This window comes from Lagopus muta, chromosome 17 (genome assembly GCF_023343835.1).
Source record: "Lagopus muta isolate bLagMut1 chromosome 17, bLagMut1 primary, whole genome shotgun sequence".
NCBI lineage: Eukaryota > Metazoa > Chordata > Aves > Galliformes > Phasianidae > Lagopus > Lagopus muta.
This window is the reverse complement of record NC_064449.1, coordinates 5730048-5751550: the sequence shown is the minus strand read 5'-3', so window position 1 is coordinate 5751550 and position 21503 is coordinate 5730048. Positions and strand designations below refer to the sequence as shown.

Genomic DNA, 21503 nt, shown 5'->3' with positions numbered 1-21503 from the left:
TTTTTAAAGCAATTTAACCAATGAAATCTGCTTGAGCGCTGATAACTCAGAGCTGTACAGATGCTTTTGTCAGTTTTGCCATGTTTTTTGTTTGTTGGGCCTAACTGATGAATAATGGTGTGTTTTGCTGGTGTTTTTTTTTTAAGAGAAATAAGCTTTTTGTTGTGTGATGCACATGCATATCTGAAACACCTTAATGTGAGCTTAGCTACCTCCTGAGTTAAAGTTGGAATGAATTTGTTGGATATTTGTGCCGACTCTACAGCAATACTTGTGTTTTCTTTCCTTGTAGATTCTCCTTCTTTGTTGGATTTTGTCAGTTCTGTTGAATGTGTAATTACAACTATGGCAACAAGAGTTGAGATAAATTCTACTTTGGCGTCTTTGACGACAGTACCCGACTTAAACGAGATCAGAACTGAAGATAAATCACAGCGAGTGTATGTAAGCGTGCTCTCAGATGTAAGCAGCAAAACAAAGGAGCCTTCAGCATCGCTAACGCTCGAAGAGAAGAACAAATTTGGGAGCACTCTGAGGTCTGCAACAATGCCATCGCTGGGATCGAGGCCAAGGCTCTTCCCCAAACCTTTCTCTAAAGATACGCCGTCAGATACTTTTGCAAATGTAAAACCACCTCTTACAGGTTTTAGATCAAGCAGTGTTATCAGAAAGCCTTCTGAAGAAACAGCATCTGCCAAGGTATTGGGTGGAAACGTTCCTCCATTAGTAGATCAGAAAGCCATCGGAAATGAAAGCAAGGCTGGCAGCGAAGTGGTCACAAACATGACCTTCTACAGCGGTCACAATACGAATACTGTCATTCTTTTTGAGACGGCGGGCACAGAGCAGTCAAAGGTAAGCCTGGCCCAAGGAAAAGGGGCTGCTGACTGCAGAGTGGTGAGTACTATGCAGACAAAAGAGCCTCAGTGCAGTGTGAAGCAGGAGAAACCATCTCAGCCATCGCCTGAGACATCCAGGAGTCCTGAAGGGTCTCTTCACAGGCAGATATCGCTTTCCTCCAGTCTTCGACCAGTGTCCTGGAACTCCCTCAAAACTGGAGAAAAGAGAGATGCTACTGAAGATCATCCAGTGGAGAGAAACAACACTGATGCAAATAACGTAAACAGTAAAGTTGATCTTTCTCTTGATGTGCAGCAAAGGCCAAAACCCAGACCAGTATCTGCTGTTTTTCTGGAATCTTTGAGAGATCAAAAGCATCGTACTGTGGAAGCTTCTGAGGAAAAGTCTCCTACAGAGAAATCATGGGTTAGGAAACCAAGGCCTTTGTCCATGGACCTGACAGCTAAATTTGAACTTAAAGACCTTTCTACGAGCAAGAAGATTTGCTCATCCCATGAGAGCAAGGAGAGCATATCAGTAACTTCTTTCACTGACGTGGGCAGCCATGGTCAGTCTGAAATGGGGCCAAAAACGGAAGAAGCGGAATTAGATAAAGGCAGCTCTTCAAAAACAAGTTTGAAATGCAGCAGTCAGGAGATTGGCATCCTAAATAAAGGAAAACGCATGTGGGAAGCAAAGCAGAAATCTGAAAGTGAGCAAACTGAGACAAAACCAAGCATAGTGACTAATTTGCATAGTTCTGAGAGAGCCTTTGAAAGCACTGGTGAAAGCAGAACAAACAGGGAAGGGAAGAGGTTGGATCAGAAAGAAACGTGTGTGTTTGTCAGCTGTGAAAGCCCTGCAGCTTCCTCAGAGAAGGAAAACAGCATCGTAAGAGGAAGTGTTAAAAAACACATCAGTTTGTTCACGTCAGAAAATCCCAGTACCTCTGTAGATACAGAGACTCTCCCGTCGGCTGCTGAGAGGGAAAACAAGTGCATGAACATCCAGCAGAGAATCAAAGAACTGACAACAGAAAGCACGGATGCTAAGCCAGGGAACCTTCGCAGATCGCTCCAATCGCGGCCGCTTTCTGCAGACCTGACAAAGATGTAGGTTTCAGAAACGTTCTGCTTCATTCTCTTGGCTTCACTGAGTTCCATAATTCAAGGTCAGGCTGGACCAGGCTCAGAGCAGCCTGATCTGGATGTCCCTGTGCATTGCAGGCAGTGGGACCAGATGGCCTTGGAGGGTCCTTTCCAGCATTGGGATGGAAATATGGAAGATAAATGTAACTGAGGCGTGAGAATGTTAATAACATTTTCTACCATTTTGCATTATCATGCATCTCAAAAATCTTATGGTGTACAATAAGCTACTTTGCTTACTGAAAAATTGTTAGTCCTTTGGTCTAGATGCAGTAAAACCACTGACTACCATTAGTTGTGACATGAAATAGCAGTGTTTCCTCTCTAAGAAATACTTTCTGGGTGATTTCTTTTTGATATGAGATGGTGAGTCATCGGTCTGCTTTGGTAGAAAGTGTAAATGTTAACTAATTGGATCTGAAAGAACTGAACGGAGCCTTTTGTCTTAGGTTTTCAAGTCCAACGTCATCAACCAGCGAAGTGAAGCCTGAGAAAGCTGCTGAAGTTAGGAATGGCTTTGGGAGTGAAACAAGAGAGCATCAAAAAGTAAGAAAATGGCATCAGTCAGTGTAGCCTCCAGTTAGGCTTGCATTTGGAGTGCAGAGAGCCCTATACTCTGCAGCCCATGCATCTTTACCAATCAATGACTTTAAAGCGGGCATCAGGAGTATTAAGAATGGCATAATCCTAATAGGTTTACTTGTGTAAGTCTATCTTTAGGCACTGGATGGGAGGATGGTGTTGAGCTTTTACGAAGTTAAACGTGCATGCTGTTTAAGGCATGCAGTGGTATAAAGTGAAACACACTGTGTACTACTTTAATGGAACTTTTAGTGTATGTAGGCAACAGCTGTTGTGGTTCCATGTAGCAATTAGCCTTCATTTTCTGTAAGGACAGCACGAACGTACCAAACTCCACATCTGAGTCACAACTCCTTAATACATGCTGTGCGTTTATCAGTCTCCTAAATAATGTTTAGTTTAGCAGTTCTGACCACTGAATACTGTACAGATAGCACAGTGCTGGAAAAGCTGTTCCTAAGGAACATGTTGGCATTTCAAAACAACTTCTCTGCTGATGCTTCATAGCACTGGAGATCTAATGTTGTTTTGAGGATATTTCTTGTGAGCTCTTATGGCCGTGTGTTTTTTTTCCTATGTAGGTTTAAGACAGGAGTGTGCGTGATAGAGGAACTCACAGCTTGGTTAAGACATGTCCATAGATGGATTTCCTTTTAAAGGAGATAGATTTGCTTTAAAAGGAACATCTTCCATTAATGGAAGCACTGTTTTCGGAATTAGACAATAAAGTAGGATTTAAAACATTCCCTTGATCAGTTTTTTGTTTGTTTTTTTTTTAAAGACCCTTAAGTCAATTCCTAATGTTACAATTTTTAACTTGAAGAATGATTGAACCCTTGTAGGACGAGGCAGTGAATATTAAGCTATGCGGTAATTCAGACTGGTGCCATGCACTGCTACTTAGATTACCGGTGTCTCAATGGATTTTGTGTTTAAAGAGGGATGTGGCTAACTTGCCCAGGCTGTGTAGTGAAATGGAGTTGATGTTTTATCTATAGGTGTGTACCAGTCATAACTGTTGGTCTTTTCTTGTTCCAGAGCAAGGAGATGACCGTGCTCGCTCATAGCGGAGATCCCAGCGAGGCGAATGCAGCTGGGAACCCTTGGAAATCCCGTCAGGTTTTAAAAATAACCAACAGAATGGATCAGGCAGAGACAAAGGGAAGCTTCCCTGGAGACAACCAACGCTTTTCTCAGCAAAGTGAAAATTCCGTCTCGTTCATAAGCAGCTTTGAGAAGAGATTAAAACCAACCAATGTGACGGAAAAAACCTGCATTAAAACTGTCCGAGCCACCATGTTTGACCATAATGTTCAGAGGCACAATGTTGCTGACGATCTCCCTGGAACTGCTTTGCCACTGAAAACGAGTGGTGAGCTCGAAGCAAAGCCTGACGTGGTGACTTTGGGTCACACCAGGCGTTCGTGGGTGGGAGAAGCTTTCCCAAGCAAGTCTGCTTGTAGGGATCCTAATGATTTTTTCTCCAGTGAATGCACTTTATCTGAACGAAAAAAAGACTTGGATAAAACTGAAAGTGATCCAGTATTAATACCTGAAAAAATACCTTACTCTACAAACAAAAGTAAATGCTCTGGAATAAATGAGAAAGCAAGCAAGCTACATGCTGAAGTTAAAACAGACAGGAGTGAAGACTCTTCCACTGATGAAACAGGAAGGTCTAATGTGGTTAAATGCTCTTCTGAGAAAAGGAGTTTTAGACAAGGAGGAATAGACTATGAATTTGGACCCAGCTTTGGTCACGAAGTTATCTCAACCAGTGTAAAAAAACAGCAGGTCCATTCGTCTTCGGTGCTTCTAAGTGGGCAATTATGTAAATCTTCCAGTAGCCTCCATCCTGATGTGAAAGAGGAATCTAGAGCTTTTGCTGTGAGGAGAAATGTAGACTCAAACTGCAAAGACCAAGACTTTGGTTTACGTAGTAGAGCTCCTGAAAACAGAGAAAAAATGAGAGCAATAGATGCAGAAGAAAAGGTCAGGAGAACTAAAAGTAGCATTTCTGATTTGAAGGCTTCTGAGAGGTGGAGGAGGAAAACCTTGCCTCATGATTCTGTCAAGGCAGAAGAGATCAGCTGGCTCACGCCTGAAAATACAAAAAGGCTGAGTTGGGCAGATTCACTGCAATTGGAAGAAGGTTCACTTAAGAAGAGAAATATCAAAGAGCGGATGGAGGGAAATGAGGCAAACCAAACTGCTGCCGGCAGTTCTGATGAGCACTTGAAAAATCAGAGTTCTGCCTTTGAACCAAAGGCGACGTATTTTGCAGTGACTTATCAAATTCCCAGTATCAAAAAAGAGAAGAGCTTTGTTGGTACTTCAAGTACAAGCGTAAGTAGTAAAATTTCTAGCTCAAGTGAGGGAGGAGCAATTAATCTGGGTCCTGATTTTTCTGGTAGGTCCAAACAAGATAAAAGCATGATGAGTACGGATTGTAGAGAAGAGTCACGAGAAGTGTACATTAAAAAGGATTGGGGAAAGGGGGAGGACAAAGATAATGCTTTTTCCAAAAACACTGCATCTGGTAATTTTCATGTGTTTGGGAAAGATAACCAGAAGCGTTATGAGAAAGGTCTGGATCCATCTAAAGAGAAAATCATAGATGTTGATGCTTTTCTGTTAAAACAGGAACGGGAAAATATGGCTCAAACTGATCTGAAAAGTAGCAGGGGAAAGATCTCCTCTTACCACGAACCCCGATCCTCCCTGCATTTTGCACAGCTGCACAAAGATGGTGAAGTAGTCACGCAGAAGAGCTCTGAAAGCAGCTATGGTGTATCTGGAAGGAAGGCTGAGGATGGTTACAGGCCCCAGGTTCTTGACATTGATGCCCTTATGGCAGAATATAAAGAAGAATCTGTGAAGGGCAGTAGTATTCAAGACAGGGTCTCTGAGGAGCATAGTTTATTTGGTAGGAACAAATCAAAGAACAAAAGGAACGTGTCAGACAGGGTGACTTCTTCCTATACCTGGAAGGAGTGGAAGGGATCAGATCACCATGCTGTTAATAGCAAACAGGGTGAGCGTGCGGAGGAGTACCACAGGCCAGAGAAATCAGTTCTGACTGAAAAGAGCGAAGAGAAATTGGATTCCCATGGCCCCGAGTCTGATAAACACAAGTCCAAAGAGAGAAAGTTTAGCTCTCCTCCCTGGGAAAATCCCAGCTGCTTGTTTCCAGATAAGTTTGCCAATTCTCCTGTGGAGTTCACTGCAAAGAAAACATTCATCATTGATGATGATGAGGACATGAATTTAACTTCCAGGAACCAAAGTTCACAAGTTGTGATTGACAAGGTGCAGCCTGTGCATGCAGTTGGTGTGGACCAAAAATTGGAAGTTAATTTTGCTTCCAGGCTGTCCATAAAGGCCAATGATGGGCTATTACAGAAGAAGGTGGTCACAAAAGAGCAGTTCTCAGAGGTGACTCTGGAAGGTGACTGGAGCAAAAACGTAACGAGGAGCTCTGTAATAAAGGACAGAGATGATGTGAGTAAGGTGACCTGTGCCAACGAGTCTTCCAGTGTGAAAAGCAAAGCAAAAGATTGGAAGAGCTATACATCTGGCTTAGGAAGTGCACCCGCAGATCTGAGACGTTCCTATTCAGAAAAGAGCCGCCCAGGAAAAGATGGTCTAGCACTCATGCAAGAAGTGAGAGGGAGAAAGGACCTGTACCGCTCCAGGCAGAGCTTCCCACCAGAGGGTGTGGATAATGAGTGGAAAACCAAGGTCTCATCTCAGTCGGAATCTTTCTTCCACGAGGATAAGAAGGTATTGCCAAACAGTACTTAACTGCTTCCTGTGACTGGAAATGAAAGCCAGGAAAAGATTTTGTTGTGTCTCAGTGGGGCTTCTGGGTGACACGCACACACTTTTCAATAGACTCAATTTCCTTCTGGTGTATTTTCTCATGGCATCTGTGTTGTACCAGACTTTGTGTTTCAAGTGCATGAGTATTAATTGGTATCTTTACAGACAAGTCTTTGGAAAGTGTGCGTGTGTTGTTCAAGCTTTGAACACGAGGGGGGTTACATTGCTGACTCTGCAGCTTTGTTTTTGTACCTATCAGGTGACTGAATTCCCCTCATTTATCCCTGAAACTTCAGTGCTGGCACTGATGTTAGTGAAATGCAGGTGTTTCCCTGGTGCAGGTGACAGGTTAATGCATGAATGCACAGCCAGTTGGGTGTTGATGGGTGCAATCTTTTGAAAGTACAACATGGGAAAAGGCATTTTGTGTACGCCTCTGTATGTATTCTTAGTGATGCCTATGCCTTTATTTTAACAGGCTCCTAGGAAAGAGTGGACCAAGCAGAGTTCAGAAAAAACAGGTGGAAGAGAATTTTCCTTTGTTTCTACTCAGAGAAGAAGTCACAGCTTTTTTTATAAGGACAGAAGGGCGGAGAGCATAACGGTATGTTATTTTGGAGGAGGTGCTTGGGTGAAGGAAGAGATAAGGGAGGTGCGGCCTGGCTTGCTTCATTCAGAGCTGTTTTCCCTGTTTTTCAAATAGTTGTGAAGGAGTGTATGTGCCTTGTGAGCAGGAGGAGCACATGTTCTTCCTGTGCAGTTGAACTAGTAGGGAGTGCTTTCACCACGCTGGTCTGTGCCAGGTCTCCTAACATAACACATTAACTGTACAGCTTGTTTATGTTTCTTTCTAAACAAAGATTTTTCATCCTGAACTCTTAAGGCGTGGGACTGGGTCATTGTGCTGCTTGTTTTTCCTCAGCTTAGATCATGGAAGTTGGTCATTGCGATCTCTTTGGAAAACCGTGTGGACAAATGGAACTGGATCATAGTCTGAAAAATTATGAGTTTAATTTTCTTTCTGTAGGCAAATAGACAACTAATTACAGGAATAATCACAGCTTACTTTTCTCAGCAGTCTGATTTTTCTCTTAGTGGGGTAAATTCCCTCTTCAGATGTTGGGAGACATTGTACTAGCTTGCAGGATGGCCTCCTATGTCAGCCCACACGTACGCTTGATTTTAGGAAACAGTTAACATCCTCTCTCCTGAAACGCAGGGTAAAGATCTGAATCTTTCCAAAGCTGCAAAACAAATGAAATATCAGTGTGTTCTGTGGAAAATCAAGCATTTAAATAGCGTATCAACAACACAGAACTCTGATTTTGTGGGAGGTGATGATGCTCCCAATGAAATCCTTCCTTACTGGAAGGACTGGCTCTGATTCATTACAAGTGCTGTGCTTTTTTGGTTTGTTTTTTTTTTTAAGCCTTGTGCATGAACCCAGTTTTGGCACAGTAGAACAATCCTGCGGTGACTTCAGAGCACATTTTGTAATTCTATATGCACATATTTGTAGTTCTAGAGATCTGACTGTCCTGCATCTTCTCAAAATCATTCTATTTTTGTAGAGAAGATGACAGAAGGATGTCACTGTTCTTCCCTGTCCCAAGGTCAAGTCTCATCCCTTCTCTTGGACTGCTAGCACACTCGTGTGGTGATGGGATGCATAGCTCTCTACAGAGCCTCTTTTTGTACACACTGCTGCTGTTGCTGCAGCTGAGGAGAGGAAGTGTTGGCAGGTTTGTGTTGTGTACTACTGAAGAAAAAGAAAATTCAATACAGTGACTTTTGACAGTCTGTATTGGCTTTGTAAACAAGTTTCTCAACAAAAGCTTTGGAAACAAACTCATACTGTTATGATTCCGGTCCTAAAACTTCATGGGAGGTACAGAGGGCTGTTTTCACCTTGCCTTTCCATTCTTAGCGTGGGATTCTGCTTGACTGACCACTAGTGGGAAGTCTGGACTGCTTATAGACTTGGTGGTTATCATCCAGTCCCCCAGAGTTACTGTATGTCACCTGTTTGTAGTGCAAGTATGCAAAGATAGCTGTTGACAGCCTTGTGTAGAATGTGTGGGAGAAGACTGCTGTCAGTAGTAGTTTTGGGGTAATAGAACTCACCATGTCTCCATGTGGCCCAGGGCCCCACATGGATGTCACAGGAAGCTGTAGAGCAGAGCCATTGCTGGCACTGAGGTCAGTAGTGCCTTGTGCTCATCTTAAAGACGACAACTTTTGGCTGTTTGTACGTTGTAATGCTTCCCTCTGGTGGAGGAATGGAATCCTGGAGTCACTGTGCTGGAAAATCAAGGTTCAGACTCAAGTGGAAGCATTGAGCTTACTTCCTGAGTGTTGTCACCAGGTCATGTCCCTTAGTGCCACGTCCATGCGCCCCTGTGCAAATGGCTTTTCCTGTTTCTTGAGGATTAGAACATAATCATTAAGATTGGAAAAGACCTTTAAGATCACCAAGTCCAACCTATCCTCATTCATAGAAGCATAGAGTCATCAGAGGAGGTATTCTCCAACAAGGTCATCCAGTCCAACCATCAGCCCACCCCCAGCATGCTCACTAACCTGTCCCTCAGGGCCACGTCTCCATGTTCCTTGAGCACCTCCAGGGGCAATGACCCCACCGTCTCCCTGGGCAGCCTGTGCCAGTGTCTGACTGCTCTTTGGGAGAATAAAATTTCCCTAATGGAATTTGTTAGTGGAGGCTTTGGGTCACAACACTCGTCCTTTTTGTCAACCCAAAGCCTTGTGCTGCCTGCTTTCCTGCAGCAGAGAAAGCAGCACTTTCTCGCTGATTTATTCATTAGGAATAGACTTGAGACCTTAGTTTCTGCTATAAAATCAGTGCAGGAAGAAATATTGAAATCCTAGCATTTAAAGCCCTACATTGTATTTCATCTCTCTCCATTTTCCCCACTGTGAAATCAGTGGTTTGGTCAACATGCTCTCTTAGTTAACCTTGATTAGAATCTTTGCTGCTACTGTTTTTTTTTGTTAATCCAGTGACTGAATGTGTTATAAATATTTAAGTGCTAAGGTACAATTACTAAAGGTATTCCAACACAGAATCATAGAATGGTTTGAGCTGGATGGCCAAAAAGGCCATTTGGTCCCGCTCCCCTGCAATGCATGGGGGCACCCACAGCTTGATCCTGGAGCTGCAGTGTGCTGTGGTGAGCCACGTGAATCATGGAAGGCGTTTTCAAGCGGTGTCTTTCACCAGTTGTTCCATCTCAGCTGACACAGGTCTCTAATTCTGACGTTGGGTCACAAACCTCAATGTCTGATTCAGTCATCAGAGCTGATAGGAAGTAAAAAGTGCGGGATGTGCCACGTGGGTCATCCCTGGGCAGGAGGAGGTGTGGGGAACCTGTGCCACTGTCTGAGCTGTAAGAAGGAAGGGGCCAAACTCTTGAGCACGGTGTGTGTGATAAGACAAGGGGAAATGGTTTCAAACTGAAAGGGAGGAGATTTAGATTGGATATAAGGAAGAAGTTTTGACACTGAGGACAGTGAGGCACTGCACAGGGTGCCCAGAGAGCTGGTGCTGCCCCATCCCTGCACACAGCCACGCTCAGGGCACGGGGCTGTGAGCACTGCTGGAGCTGTGGGTGTCCCTGTGCACTGCAGGCACTGGGAACAGACGGCCTTTGGGGGTCCTTTCCACCTCAAACACTTCTATGATGATGAAGTGACAACCTGGGTTGCAGCTGTGACTTGCAACCAACACATATATGGTTAAAAGCAAAGTGCTTTTACTTTTAAAAGATACTGGAACTGGGGTGAGCGTGGTCCCTTCCAAAGCCTCTGGTTCTTTGTTTGATTTGTTGTTTTTTTCATCTTCATGTTTACTTTGGTGAGACAGTCTGGTATCCATAGTGCAGTGATACATAAACACAGTTATTGAGGCTGATGCGCGGGTGGGAACGCTTTAACAAAATCATGAGCTGATTTTTAAAACTGAACTGCTAGAGAAGGTAAATATTCTATGAGCATGCATGGATGAAGGGTGGTGGGACCCATCCCAGCTCCCCAGTGCTCTCCAGTCTGCCCCCAGCAGCCCCATTGTGCCCAGCAAAAAGCAAGCTCTCTTGTCTTCTGATGGCGTAAAGCCTCTGATATTACATCTTCTCTCCAGATGGAAGCTTGAAACCGGACGTGTGCATATTGTTCTGCTAGCCTAAAAACTGACTCAGTCTGGAATTAAAAGCTGAAGGCATGGCTCACACAAAGCAGAAGCAGCTTGCGGTGCTGTGTCTGCAGTGGTGCTCCCCACCAGGCCCCAGCAGCCCAGCTTCCTATTCCAGCAGCCCTAGGGATGACGGGTGCTGGGTGGCAGCCTCACTTCTCCAGGCTTTTTCCTTTTTTGGTCATATTGCTTTCTTGGGAGCACTCCAGTCCCATATACATAAAAAAAAAAAAGGACACTTGTTGTGTCTATTTCTTCTTGTCCACGGGAGGCAGTTTTATATTAGAAGCAGCTTTTCTTTCGCGTGTCTCCTTGTTTTTTTCCTTGCACACGAGAGAACAAATAAGGTCAGCTCGCAATCTAGACCACGGATTAACGAGGCAGGCGAACTGCGAGCGGCGAGATGCTCAATCACAAGTGGGGAAGTCACATGGGAGCTCAGCGCTGCCCATAAGTAGCCCCAGCATCTGTTAAAGGCGCAGAGCTCAGCTGGCGATGCGGGTGCAGATAGCATCGCTCGTGAGGCGCGCTGCCTTTAAGTGTGTGGGTGTGCTCCTGGCTGCTGCCGGAGGAGGGGAGCGCGGGCGGCCCGGCCCGAAGGACGATGGTTCGGCGTCAGCTTTGCGCTGCAGGAGAATGGAGTATTACTACTGCCCGCGTTTGCTGAAGTTCTTGCAGTATTTGTGGGTAAGTGCCTCCTTTGCTGCCGTCGCGCTGAAGAGTTTGGGTGTTTCGAGCTGTTCTTGACTCATAGGGCAGCTTGTAGGCAGCGGTGGTGCTGCTTTGCAGTTCCTTCGTGCTCTCTCTGATCTTGGGATGTATTTGATGCAACAGGTTCTCTTGTCTTTAATGCCAGCTTATAGCGAGGAGACTGCGGACTGCTTAGAGATGCCTCTGAAAACCCTTTGGCTGAAATTTCTTCCTTGTTTATATCTAAGAGTTGTGGTTCTACATGCTGCGCTCTTGCAACATCCTTCCCCGCTGGTTCAGGAGCAACCTTTGGGCTCCGCTTCCCAAAACTTTCCTTCTCCTGCTGCAGCCAGGGCTGCTGCCAGCTGTGTGAGCAGAAGAGCCAGCACTACCAGCATTGGAATTGTGTGTTTTCACCATTTCTAACGTGAGTGTTTTGCTAGGTTTCTCCTTCTCAGCGTGCACTTCCTCTTCAGACGGCTCTGAGGCCCCTCTTCAATGATAAGCTCCTTTAAGCGTGCTGCTTTCCCTGCCAGCTGCTCAGAGGCTTCTGTTTGTCACATAGAGCCACATTTGAAGGGATAAGATTAATTTCTGTAAGCTTTCATGAATGGACACTAGATTCAATGTCATGCTTTAATTTCTTCAGTTTTTTTACAAGCCTTGCTGTGTATGTGCTTTGCTTTACAGCAGAGAATCTCATCTCGCTGCCAAGTTTGGGAAACTGTAGTATTGTAAAACATGGAACTCTTTGGACATTTCGGAGCAGATTTGCTGTGTATATGGTCTTTTAAGAGACCTGGAAATATTCCATAAGCGTTAGTGTATATCTTCTCACACTGCTGCAAGAGACAACTGGAGAATAAGTATGACATTCATAGAATTATATAAACTTATTTACATAAATATTAAGAAGCTTTAAGGGAAGAGCACAGCAGTCACTTTATTTTTGTGTGTGTGTTGGCGTTACGTCTGAAGGCTGCTAAGGAAATAATTATCAGTTCTCTCTGTATCAGGAGTAACCAGAGATATCAGGGTTAGTTGTCAAGCTCTGCATTATTTAATCCATCTTGGGCAGCTAAGATATTCATTAGGTAGACCTGGAGAAGAATACAACTCTTAATTAAAAAACATTATCATGAAAATGCACTTTAAAGCCTCTGCTGGGAGTTATTGGTAGGTTACATCTCTTCTGCCATGCATATTGCTTTCTTGCACTGTTGTGGTGTTGGACATCACTGGATTCTCTCAGTGCCAACCACTGACTAACTGCGTGCTGTTGCCTCTCCTAGCCTTTAAATAGGGCACTTATTGTTGTGACGTGTAGGAAAGTTTCTAAATAACATCTTGGTGGTGGTGGTGGGTTTTTTTTTGAGCACCAGAATGTCTGTGGTCAGCCTGAGCGCATGGGAAGCGGTCAGTGGTCAGCGAGACGTCAGCGTGTGCTCAGAGTTTGTGAGAAGCTGTCTGTGCTGGGGGCAGAATGGCTTGTTGGGTTGCAGCGTTTGGTCCATTAATTCAATGAGAGCTGTGATAACGAGGAGAAAAGCAAGCCTATCAAACCTGGACCGTTTACAGCATTGCTGAGGCTTGCTGCAGCAGTCTGAGATACTGCAGCTCTTCCCTTTAGGTTTGTGTCCCCTTCACATGATGCTTAACATTGAAATGCGGTGCTGAGAAGCCAGGATCCTGGGGAGGAGCGAATGTTGAGTTTCTTGAAGGCAGCAGATGGACTAACAGAAGCTTCTGAGAGCTATTCCTTCAACTGTACCTGCTAGGTGAAAGTGAATAAAGGGGGAGAAAAGCTAAGAGTGTTGATAGAGCCTCGCAGATGGCTACATAAGGCTTCATGAATCTTTGGAATGGCAGTTCAGGAATGCAGAGGCTCCTGGCTGATGATGTAAGAGTCTGGTTTGGTCGGATGAAGCGGTGCCTCTCGGAGCAGGGGAGGAGCAGGACTTCCTCACCAGCACGCTGCCATGGTCTGTACCTCAGCAGCTGAAGTGCAGAGGCTGAGTCACAGATCTCAGTATTCACCACCTCGTCATTTCCTTCTCTGTTCTGTCATATACCTTCTTCCTAGCACCGATCTGTTCATCATCTTTAATTGGCTGTTTATTGAAATCATGTGTTCATATGCCAGTCATTTGCTGACCCGAGCTATATTGATCATAGTTGAGTGTTTTCCAGGGTACATGGTGTATTCATCCTCATTTTTACAGCTGGTGAGGAGCTTTGCTGCAGCTGATACAAGATATCTTTGGATCTCACTTGCCTAGGCAGCCCTTGCAGTGCTGCTCAGTGGTCTGTTGGCCTGTGCTGCTGGTGGAGTGCTCTCAGGTGGTTCTGTTCCTGTCTATAACCACCTTGGTTATCAGCAATTCTTGCTCTGCCCCAGGGTTTTTTTTGCAGAATGTTGCAACATCGTGATGCAATCTCTTTTTAATGTAGCTGTAGGAGCACATTGATAAACAATTAATCAGGTGCATTAGAACCAGGTAATTTAAGCCAGCTTTGAAAACAGAGGGCAAGCTCCTTGCAGTGGGGGCAGAGCTGGAAAGAGAGGAAAACTCTGGATTAGCTCCAGAAGAGATGGGTTCCTGTGCTGAGCAGCAGCTCTGCTGGGTGCTCAGTGAGAGTCTGGCTCAGCTGTGCACAGGGCCCTGGGGTCTCCATCTGTGCTGCTGCTGGGGTGTCTGAGGCAATAAGCAGCCAAAATCTGGGGGCTCGATGAGAGCTGTGTGAGCATCGGTCATTCTGGATGGGACAGAGCTGGCAAAGCTGGGAGCAGCTGCTGGAGAGCACCGTGCTGCTGTGAGAAGTGAGGGGTTGGCTTCTTGTGGATACCCCATGTAGGAAGAGATAGTTACATCCTAGCATCTCATCCAATGTGTATTTTGTTAATTTCAACTAGGGGTGGCAGGAAAGACGTCTGGGGCAGGGGAGTGGTGGGAGATGCTGAGAACTCGATAAAATACAGAGATGCTGCAAGGATGGCCGTGGCTCTACTGTAAAACAAGTTCACTTTTATTCCCAGAAGCCTGTGGGACACCACTGTTCCTTTTACCTCTTTTTCTTGTTTAATGGGAAGGGGCAATAGCAAGTAAGCTTATGGTACATTCATAGAATCACAGACTCATAGAATGGTTGGAGTCGGAAAGCGCCCCCAAAGGCCGTCTGCTCCCAGTGCCTGCAGTGCACAGGGACACCCACAGCTCCAGCAGTGCTCACAGCCTTGTCCCCTGAGCGTGGCTGTGTGCAGGGATGGGGCAGCACCAGCTCTCTGGGCACCCTGTGCAGTGCCTCACCGCCCTCAGTGTCAAAACTTCTTTCTTATATCCAATCTGAATCTCCTCCCTTTCAGTTTGAAACCATTTCCCCTAGTCCTATCCCAACAGACCCTACTCCAGAGCCTGTCCCCTTCTTTCCTATTTTGGGTACTGATTCAGACACCTCAGTCAGTGAAGATGGTGTTTGATTAACCTGCAGGATGATGAACTTCAAAAATATCCTAGCTGCGTGGTCAAAATGTGGGTTAGAAGAACGCTGTGTTTCTTTCTGCTCAGCATACTTTGTTCCTCTATTTCTAACTCAGGACAATTTTCCAGCTCTAGTTGTAGAGACTGCTAAAACCCTGCTGGGATTATTGCTAGTCATTGAATGGTAATTACAAAATTGCAAGCGATTTGGGTTATTGAAGCTAGAAATCTAGATCCAAAGATTGTTTTGACAAGGTCTCAGCTGCTTTGCCCTTGCAGAGCAGCTTGCTGCTTCCCCGGTGTGCTGGAGCTCGCTGCCACTGTGTGTCACTGCAGCTGCATCCCATCTCACACTGGGGAAACGCACAGCATCCTCATCCGTCTGCTATGATAGCAAAGGGATTAAGTTCAATTTACCATGAAATGCTTTGAGGAAGTAACGCGCTCTTGGTTCACGTCTGGGAGGGCTGAGCCATGCTGTGCTGGGAGCAGTGGGACGGGCTGCTGGTGGGGGGCCGTGCCACAGCTGGACCTACAGCCCAGGGGCAACCTCACAGCCAACATGTTGCTGTGAAGTTGGTTTGACTCAATTCCTGCTTTCCCATGCTGTTGTCCACGCTGCTACCGCTGGGCGACGGCCAAGTTCCCACTATTGTTTCTGTTCTTTCAGCAGTTGCAACTTGTCAATACGGCAGTGCGTGTTTACTGTACTGAGAGGAAATGGCATTTAGGGGAGAGCAGCTTGAGCACGGTGAAAGTAGCTCTTTGTGGGGGATTTTCCTCGAGGATTGCGTGCTGCGGTGCGGGGATTCTCTTAAAAATTAACTCCAGGTTAATCTTAAACACGAACGCAGGTCAGAAAAATGTAGTATTTGGTTTGGTGATTCATGGCTGGGGCTGGTGAGCACACGCTGCGTGACAGAGGCAGTGTGGGTTATTTGCTCACTGCATACCTGGCAAGTTGTGGTCGCCGAGTTGGAGGTTGCAGGTGTCAGATGTGAGTGGATGTTCAATGGCATTTGATGTGCTGAGCAGGAGTGCAGCAGATGTGGCTGAGAAGCAGAAGGAATTGCAGAGCCCTGGTGGGGAAACAGTGCCCTTCATCTCCATTGTGTTTGTATGGGCCCCACCTGGGCAGGGAACCCAATCCAGTTGGACAGAGCCCTGCAACCTGAAGAGTGCTTTCCCTTTGAGTGTTTTCTGAATTCCCAAAGTCAGATTTATAGCTTCAGTAGCTCTAGTTGGTTCTCATCTTCCATGAGAAAGAAAAAATTATGCCAAGTTTCTCTAGCCAGACAGCAATGAAAGCTGCTGCCAGGCAAGGAAGGAAGATGCTTTGGGTGTCTCTTGGTTTTGTAAAGCCAATTCTCATTTGCATGTAAAAGTGGCCAACTGGTGGGATCTAACTGGTGTGCAACGTTCAGTCCGTGCTGGAGGTATAGTAATATTTATTAACGATCACACAACAGCTGAGGTTGGAGGGAGGCTCAAAGATCACCCAGCCCCAACCCCTGCTGAGGGCTGGCTGCTCCCCACCAGCTCAGGCTGCCCAGTGCACGTCCATGGCCTTGGCCACCTCCAGGGATGGGGCAACAAAAGCCTTTCATAACAGTAGGGTTTTTTTTATTGGTATAAATGGAGGGAGGGAAAACCAACCCAACAACCATTATTTATCCATGTTTTGCTTGGCTTGATCCTCTTGACATAGGTAAATGTAAAGAAAATGTTTTCAGTACTTTCCAGAAGAGCTGTGCTGTAGGAGTTTCCTGTTTCTGCTTTGTTTTTCAGCCTTTCCTCCTCAGCTGAGATAGAAGGGAAGTGCTGAATGATTGTGGACGCGAGCCTTCAAACATCATTATGTATTTTTAGCACATTCCCTAAGCTTTAGCATCGATAGCTTTTGTTTCACGCTGAAACAATTCAAGGTCCAACAGCAGTGCATGGTCAGGATGTTTAGCTGCGCCTTGCTTCGTGGGGGACAAAAGGATTGATGTCCTCACCTCTTTATATCATCTGACTGCAATTCATTAAATTGTTGCATGTATAGATTGCTGTTTAAGTACCTACTTCAGTATGGCTTCTCTTAAAGGAGAGCAGAAGGTACAGAGCTTTGTCTTGCGGAGCTGATAGCGCTCTGGTTTCTTATGTTAGGAAGTCGTGGAGTGTTGCCTGTGCTCTACAGGAACAGTCAGGTGCTTTCCCTGAGCAGCTCAGACTTGAAACAATGGGCTGAAATCGTGAAGTGCGTGAGGAAGGGCGGTGGTGGCAGGAGGGGAATGCAGATTGGAGCTCAGCACAGCACGCAGGGAGCTCAGGGCTGGGTGACGCTGTGTTTAAAGCCTAAAGAGGGCAAGGTATTGCAGTGATAGGTCTTTGCTGCCGCTCTCCCCCCTCATCCTGCACAGCTGTGAACTCTGGGGGCTTTTAAATAGCCAAACATTGGAAAGCATGGGCTGAGAGGCCAATTTCTGTCTCCTCGTAGTTAGGTATGCGTATGAGGGAAGTGGCTTTAACGTCAGGTTCTGATGCCATAACAATCATTCTGAATAAGCACAAATTAAAACTGCACGTGAACTTAAATTACACTGTTGCAGATTGAAACGAGTATAAGAGAGGAAACCAAACATTAGGTCAAGCTTTGAGCACCTGATGGAGCTGTGGGTGTCCCTGTGCATTGCAGGCAGTGGAACCAGATGGCCTTTGGGGGTCCCTTCCAACTCAAAGCATTCTGTGACTATATTCAGTGTAAATATTAACAAAGTACTTGTTTCAGCTTACGCAAGAGTTTTCACTGCTAATAGACACTGTTCAAAGTTCTCATGCTAAAATACTCCTTTTAATCAATACTTATTTTTTTCTTCTTGACCAGAGACTGCTGGTGGCTGTTGCAGCAAGTAGAGCAGTATAGACATCTATGTGAATTATGTTGGTTGGCAAAATAGACAATTTGTGGGCAAAAATAAGGAAATTATTCAGGTGCCATTTTGTAGTGTCTGATGAACACAAGGAGTATCATAGAACCATGAAGGTTGGAAAAGACCTCTAAAAATCACCCAGTCCAACCATCCACCAACTACCAGTATTGCTTACTAACCATGTCCCGAAGTTCTACATCCACCATTTCCTTAAGCACCTCCAGGGAAGGTTGACCTTGGCAGACCCCATCTCTAGCATGGGAACTCGTAAAAACACGGTGTAGAGGTCAGCCTATGAAGCTTTTGTGGGGAAAAATAAAAAAGTGGAATAAGTGTTCCAGCCTTTGCTGGGTCTATTGCAGCCTGTTCTTAGGATGCTTTTTCCGCAGCATTGATATGGAGGTGCATATCAGTGAGGCAACGTTCCTCTAAAATCCCCTTCTTCCATACCTTGCTTATTTTTCTGGGTGGTCCAGGGGGAGCTGAGTTCAGCCCTATCTGTTGGCCTTGGCCAGCTTGGGTGCAGAGCTCGGGAGCCTGTGCTGTGGGGGGGATGCAGGATCTCCATCACTTAACAGAGACAGAATAATGTGTTAAATATCTTTTTCCTGTTACTTTAAAAAATAAGAAGAGCCTTGCTCTAAGGTCACCCGATCGGGGAGATCTCCTTCTGTTGGCTGGATTCCTTTGCAGCACGGAGGGTTTCTATTTGACTGCTAATTTGAGAATGTTCGAAACAAATGGAAGGTGTTCTGGGGTAAGAAACGGGGTATGGTGCGCTCTGTGAGGAGTTCCAGGCTGAGAGTTCAGCTCTTTAAAGGGAAGAAACTCCATTTCCTCCAAGCTCATAGGCATGGTTCCAGGCAGCACTCCTGATACAGCGAAACCCTAAACTGGCACCATTTCATGCCATATTGCTTAAAAATTATTCATTCTGTTAAATCTGCTACCCCAGAAAGGGGTAGCGTATGGGAGAGGGGAGAATGATGCAATGCATCGAAACAAAAAGAAGCCCTGATCACAGCCTGCAGCTCTGCTTTGTGGGGTGAGAAAGGCACACAAAGTATTGCCCCCAGCACCTCTGGGCTAGGCAAATCTCCATGGCTGGCGTGCTGCAGGTCGTGGTGTCACCATGCCCGGGTGACACGTGGGACATGGCTGACCCCGGGTTAATCGTTGACAGGCGCTGATTTGGATCTCAGTGTTGCTTGGTGAACGCGTAAGGAAGGGGCTGCGCCTCCCCATCCCTACCTGCGCCTTGCGGGAGCTTGGCCTGGCCCCCAGCCCCTCCGTGCCCGCCTGGCTGCAGGCAGAGAGATGCTGTTCCGCGTCGCCATGGCAACGCTGCCTGCACAGGGCCCAGCCCAGCTCCTTCCCGTTGCTGCGGCTGTGTCACCCCGCGCATTGTTCCAGGCAGGCCGCCCTGCTTGGGAGCAGCTCGCAGGAGCCGGGCGGGCGGCCAAGAGCTGGCAGCAGCCAGCGGTGCTCCGGAGCGCTCAGCCTGGGGAGCGCAGAGCTCCGCGCCGGTCAGCACGCTGCCCCGCAGCTCTCCTGCACGCACGGCCTCGGGTCTGTCAGTGGGGCTGGCTGCGACCATGGCACCGTGGGCAGCGGGCGGTGGGAGCTGCTGACGCCGTGCCCAGAGCCCCTGGATGGGGAGCAGCCCGGCGGCCGCATGGATCGCAGGGGAGGGACGCTCCGTGGTGTGCTGAACTGCTGCCCTGCCGGGAGGATGCTGCCCTTCTGATACTGGCTGCAGCGTGCAAAGTTGGCTTCTGAAAGGGGATGCTTATCCAGCTCCGGAATGAGAAAGTAAGACTGGATTTCCAGGACTGAGACCTTCATTTCTCTCCCTAACATGGCTGAATGAAGCATTATTTTGAGCAAACGTGATTGTAAGTAGGAAAACCTTTTGTTTTTTTTCCTACTTGACGAATGTCCATCTCCAGCTTCACGTCTCCATTTAAATACAGAAGCACGCCGGCAGTGCTAGCCTAGTGCTATTTACGTGCACAGGAAATATTGTACAAACGGAGTCCTTCTTGCAGAATCCGATCGGGGCTGCCACGGAGAATTACATTCCTGAATATCCATCTGGGGAAAAAAATATATATATAACATAAAGATGGATTACCTGGGAGACAAGCTGACCGTGGCCCAAACTCACATGACCCAGTGGATGGGCACGGTGCGTCGATCCCTGCAGGAAGCGCTCAACCTGGTGACGGCGGCAGTGGCCCACGAGCGGGCTGCCGGCCCCCGAGCCCCCCTGAAGCGGACCTCCTCCTTCAGGCACTTCGCCTCCCGCAGCCGGGAGTCCTTCCGGCGCTTCTCGGTGCGCAGCCAGCAGCGCTTCTCCTCGCTGAGGAAGAGGCAGAGCAGCGCGGAGCCGCCTGACCTTGTAAGCCGTGCGCCGTGGGAGGCTTGGGGGTGGATGACCCACGTGCAATCTTAGCTTTGTGTGGTGTTTTTTGGTCTGCTTTTGGGTTAGGAATGATCCGGAGCGGTGACAGGTAAAGATAGCTGCTCCCAGCTGGCTGGAGCACGGATGGAAACCTTTGGCAGTGAGGGAAGTGTTGGTGTCACAGGTCGGCGTGACTCTGCCTGCCCCTGTTTGCTGTGCCTGAAGTTGCACTTGAAAAGAGCTGAGTGCCCTTACCCTGCAGTCAGTGGTGAGCAGTGTGTTATCCCCAGCTGATTTTTCTGAGCACCGTTGCTACTTTGTCATGGGATAGAAGCTGAGAGACCCAGGTGAATGGGGAGGGCTCCAATTTTGTTTACTCACTGTAAGCTGCACAGACTAGAAGCCCCAGTGTGAGGGCAGTGAGGCCCTGGCAGTGCTGCCCAGAGCTGTGGTGCCCCATCCCTGGAGGTGCCAGAGGCCATGCATGGGCAGCCTGAGCTGGGGGCAGCCAGCACACGGCAGGGCTGGAGGATCTCTGAGCTCCCCTCCAACCTCAGCCATTCTGTGCCATGGGCTCAGGGAGGGCTGTTCATCGGGGATCCGAGGCAAAGCCACATTCCTGGGGCAGGTGTGGCATCAGGCAATGGGGCCGTTTCCAGCATTGCTTTTATCAGCTCTGCTGCTTTTTTGGCCCAGCTTTCTGCTAATCTCCTTTTTGGCTGCGCTGGAATATTGTCAGGTGAGCACAAAAGAACGAGGAGGAAAATATTTGGTAACCATTGTTACACTGTTAGCATGGTGACATTTGTATTGAAGTTGATACATTGGATTTATTAGAACCACCCGAATGCAAAACTTGTTTAAACAAGTGAAATGGATGGGACTGCAAAATGGGAATGGGGAACCTGCAGAGGGCAACTGTGCTTCTTGCTCTGCAGAGCAGGGAGCCCTGGGGTGTGGGGTCACCTTTCCAGCAAACTTGCTGAAGGCAGCAGCGGAGCTGCCATTCTTTTGGCACATGCTTGGCTTTGTGCATGCATTTAGCTCAGCTTGTGAGCAGCTCCTGTGCTCCAACTTAAGGTCACTTAGCCCTTGTATGAGTGGGGAGTTGGTGCTGTTGTGCTCTTCAATGTGCCACTGCAGTGGGATTGAAACTGGGTGATGTTTGAGGCCCCTTCCAACTCAAACCATTCTGTGATTCTAAGTTCTTAAATGAGGGCAAGCTGGCAAGTAGGCTCCTTATTTAATATTATGTCGCTCCTGCAAGCTTTGCATCTGGGAAAGGGCTTGTGGATAAATCACCACCATGCTTCTGGGCTGTGCAGGAGGCTCTTGGGCACTGAGAGAACTGTCAGCGCTGGAAAGGAGTTGGTGTAGTTGGTTATTTCCTTGCTGGAGGTCATAAAAGTTGAACACTTC

General features: G+C 46.9%; 1 protein-coding gene across 5 annotated transcripts in view; it reads left to right on the top strand.

Moving 5' to 3' along the window:
• KIAA1671 (KIAA1671 ortholog) overlaps positions 1-21503 on the top strand; it is a 46813-nt gene that overhangs the window by 12255 nt on the left and 13055 nt on the right. For 3 of the 5 annotated variants that reach the window (XM_048964121.1, XM_048964123.1, XM_048964122.1), the window contains 4 exons: positions 293-1952; positions 2438-2534; positions 3609-6353; positions 6871-6996. In XM_048964121.1, coding sequence (XP_048820078.1) covers positions 346-1952; positions 2438-2534; positions 3609-6353; positions 6871-6996 — 4575 coding nt within the window. In that variant the 5' untranslated portion in view covers positions 293-345. Of the gene's footprint in view, positions 1-292; positions 1953-2437; positions 2535-3608; positions 6354-6870; positions 6997-10894; positions 11284-18846; positions 20082-21503 lie in introns of those variants that run through there. The other 2 variants (XM_048964126.1, XM_048964125.1) reach the window with 2 other exon arrangements.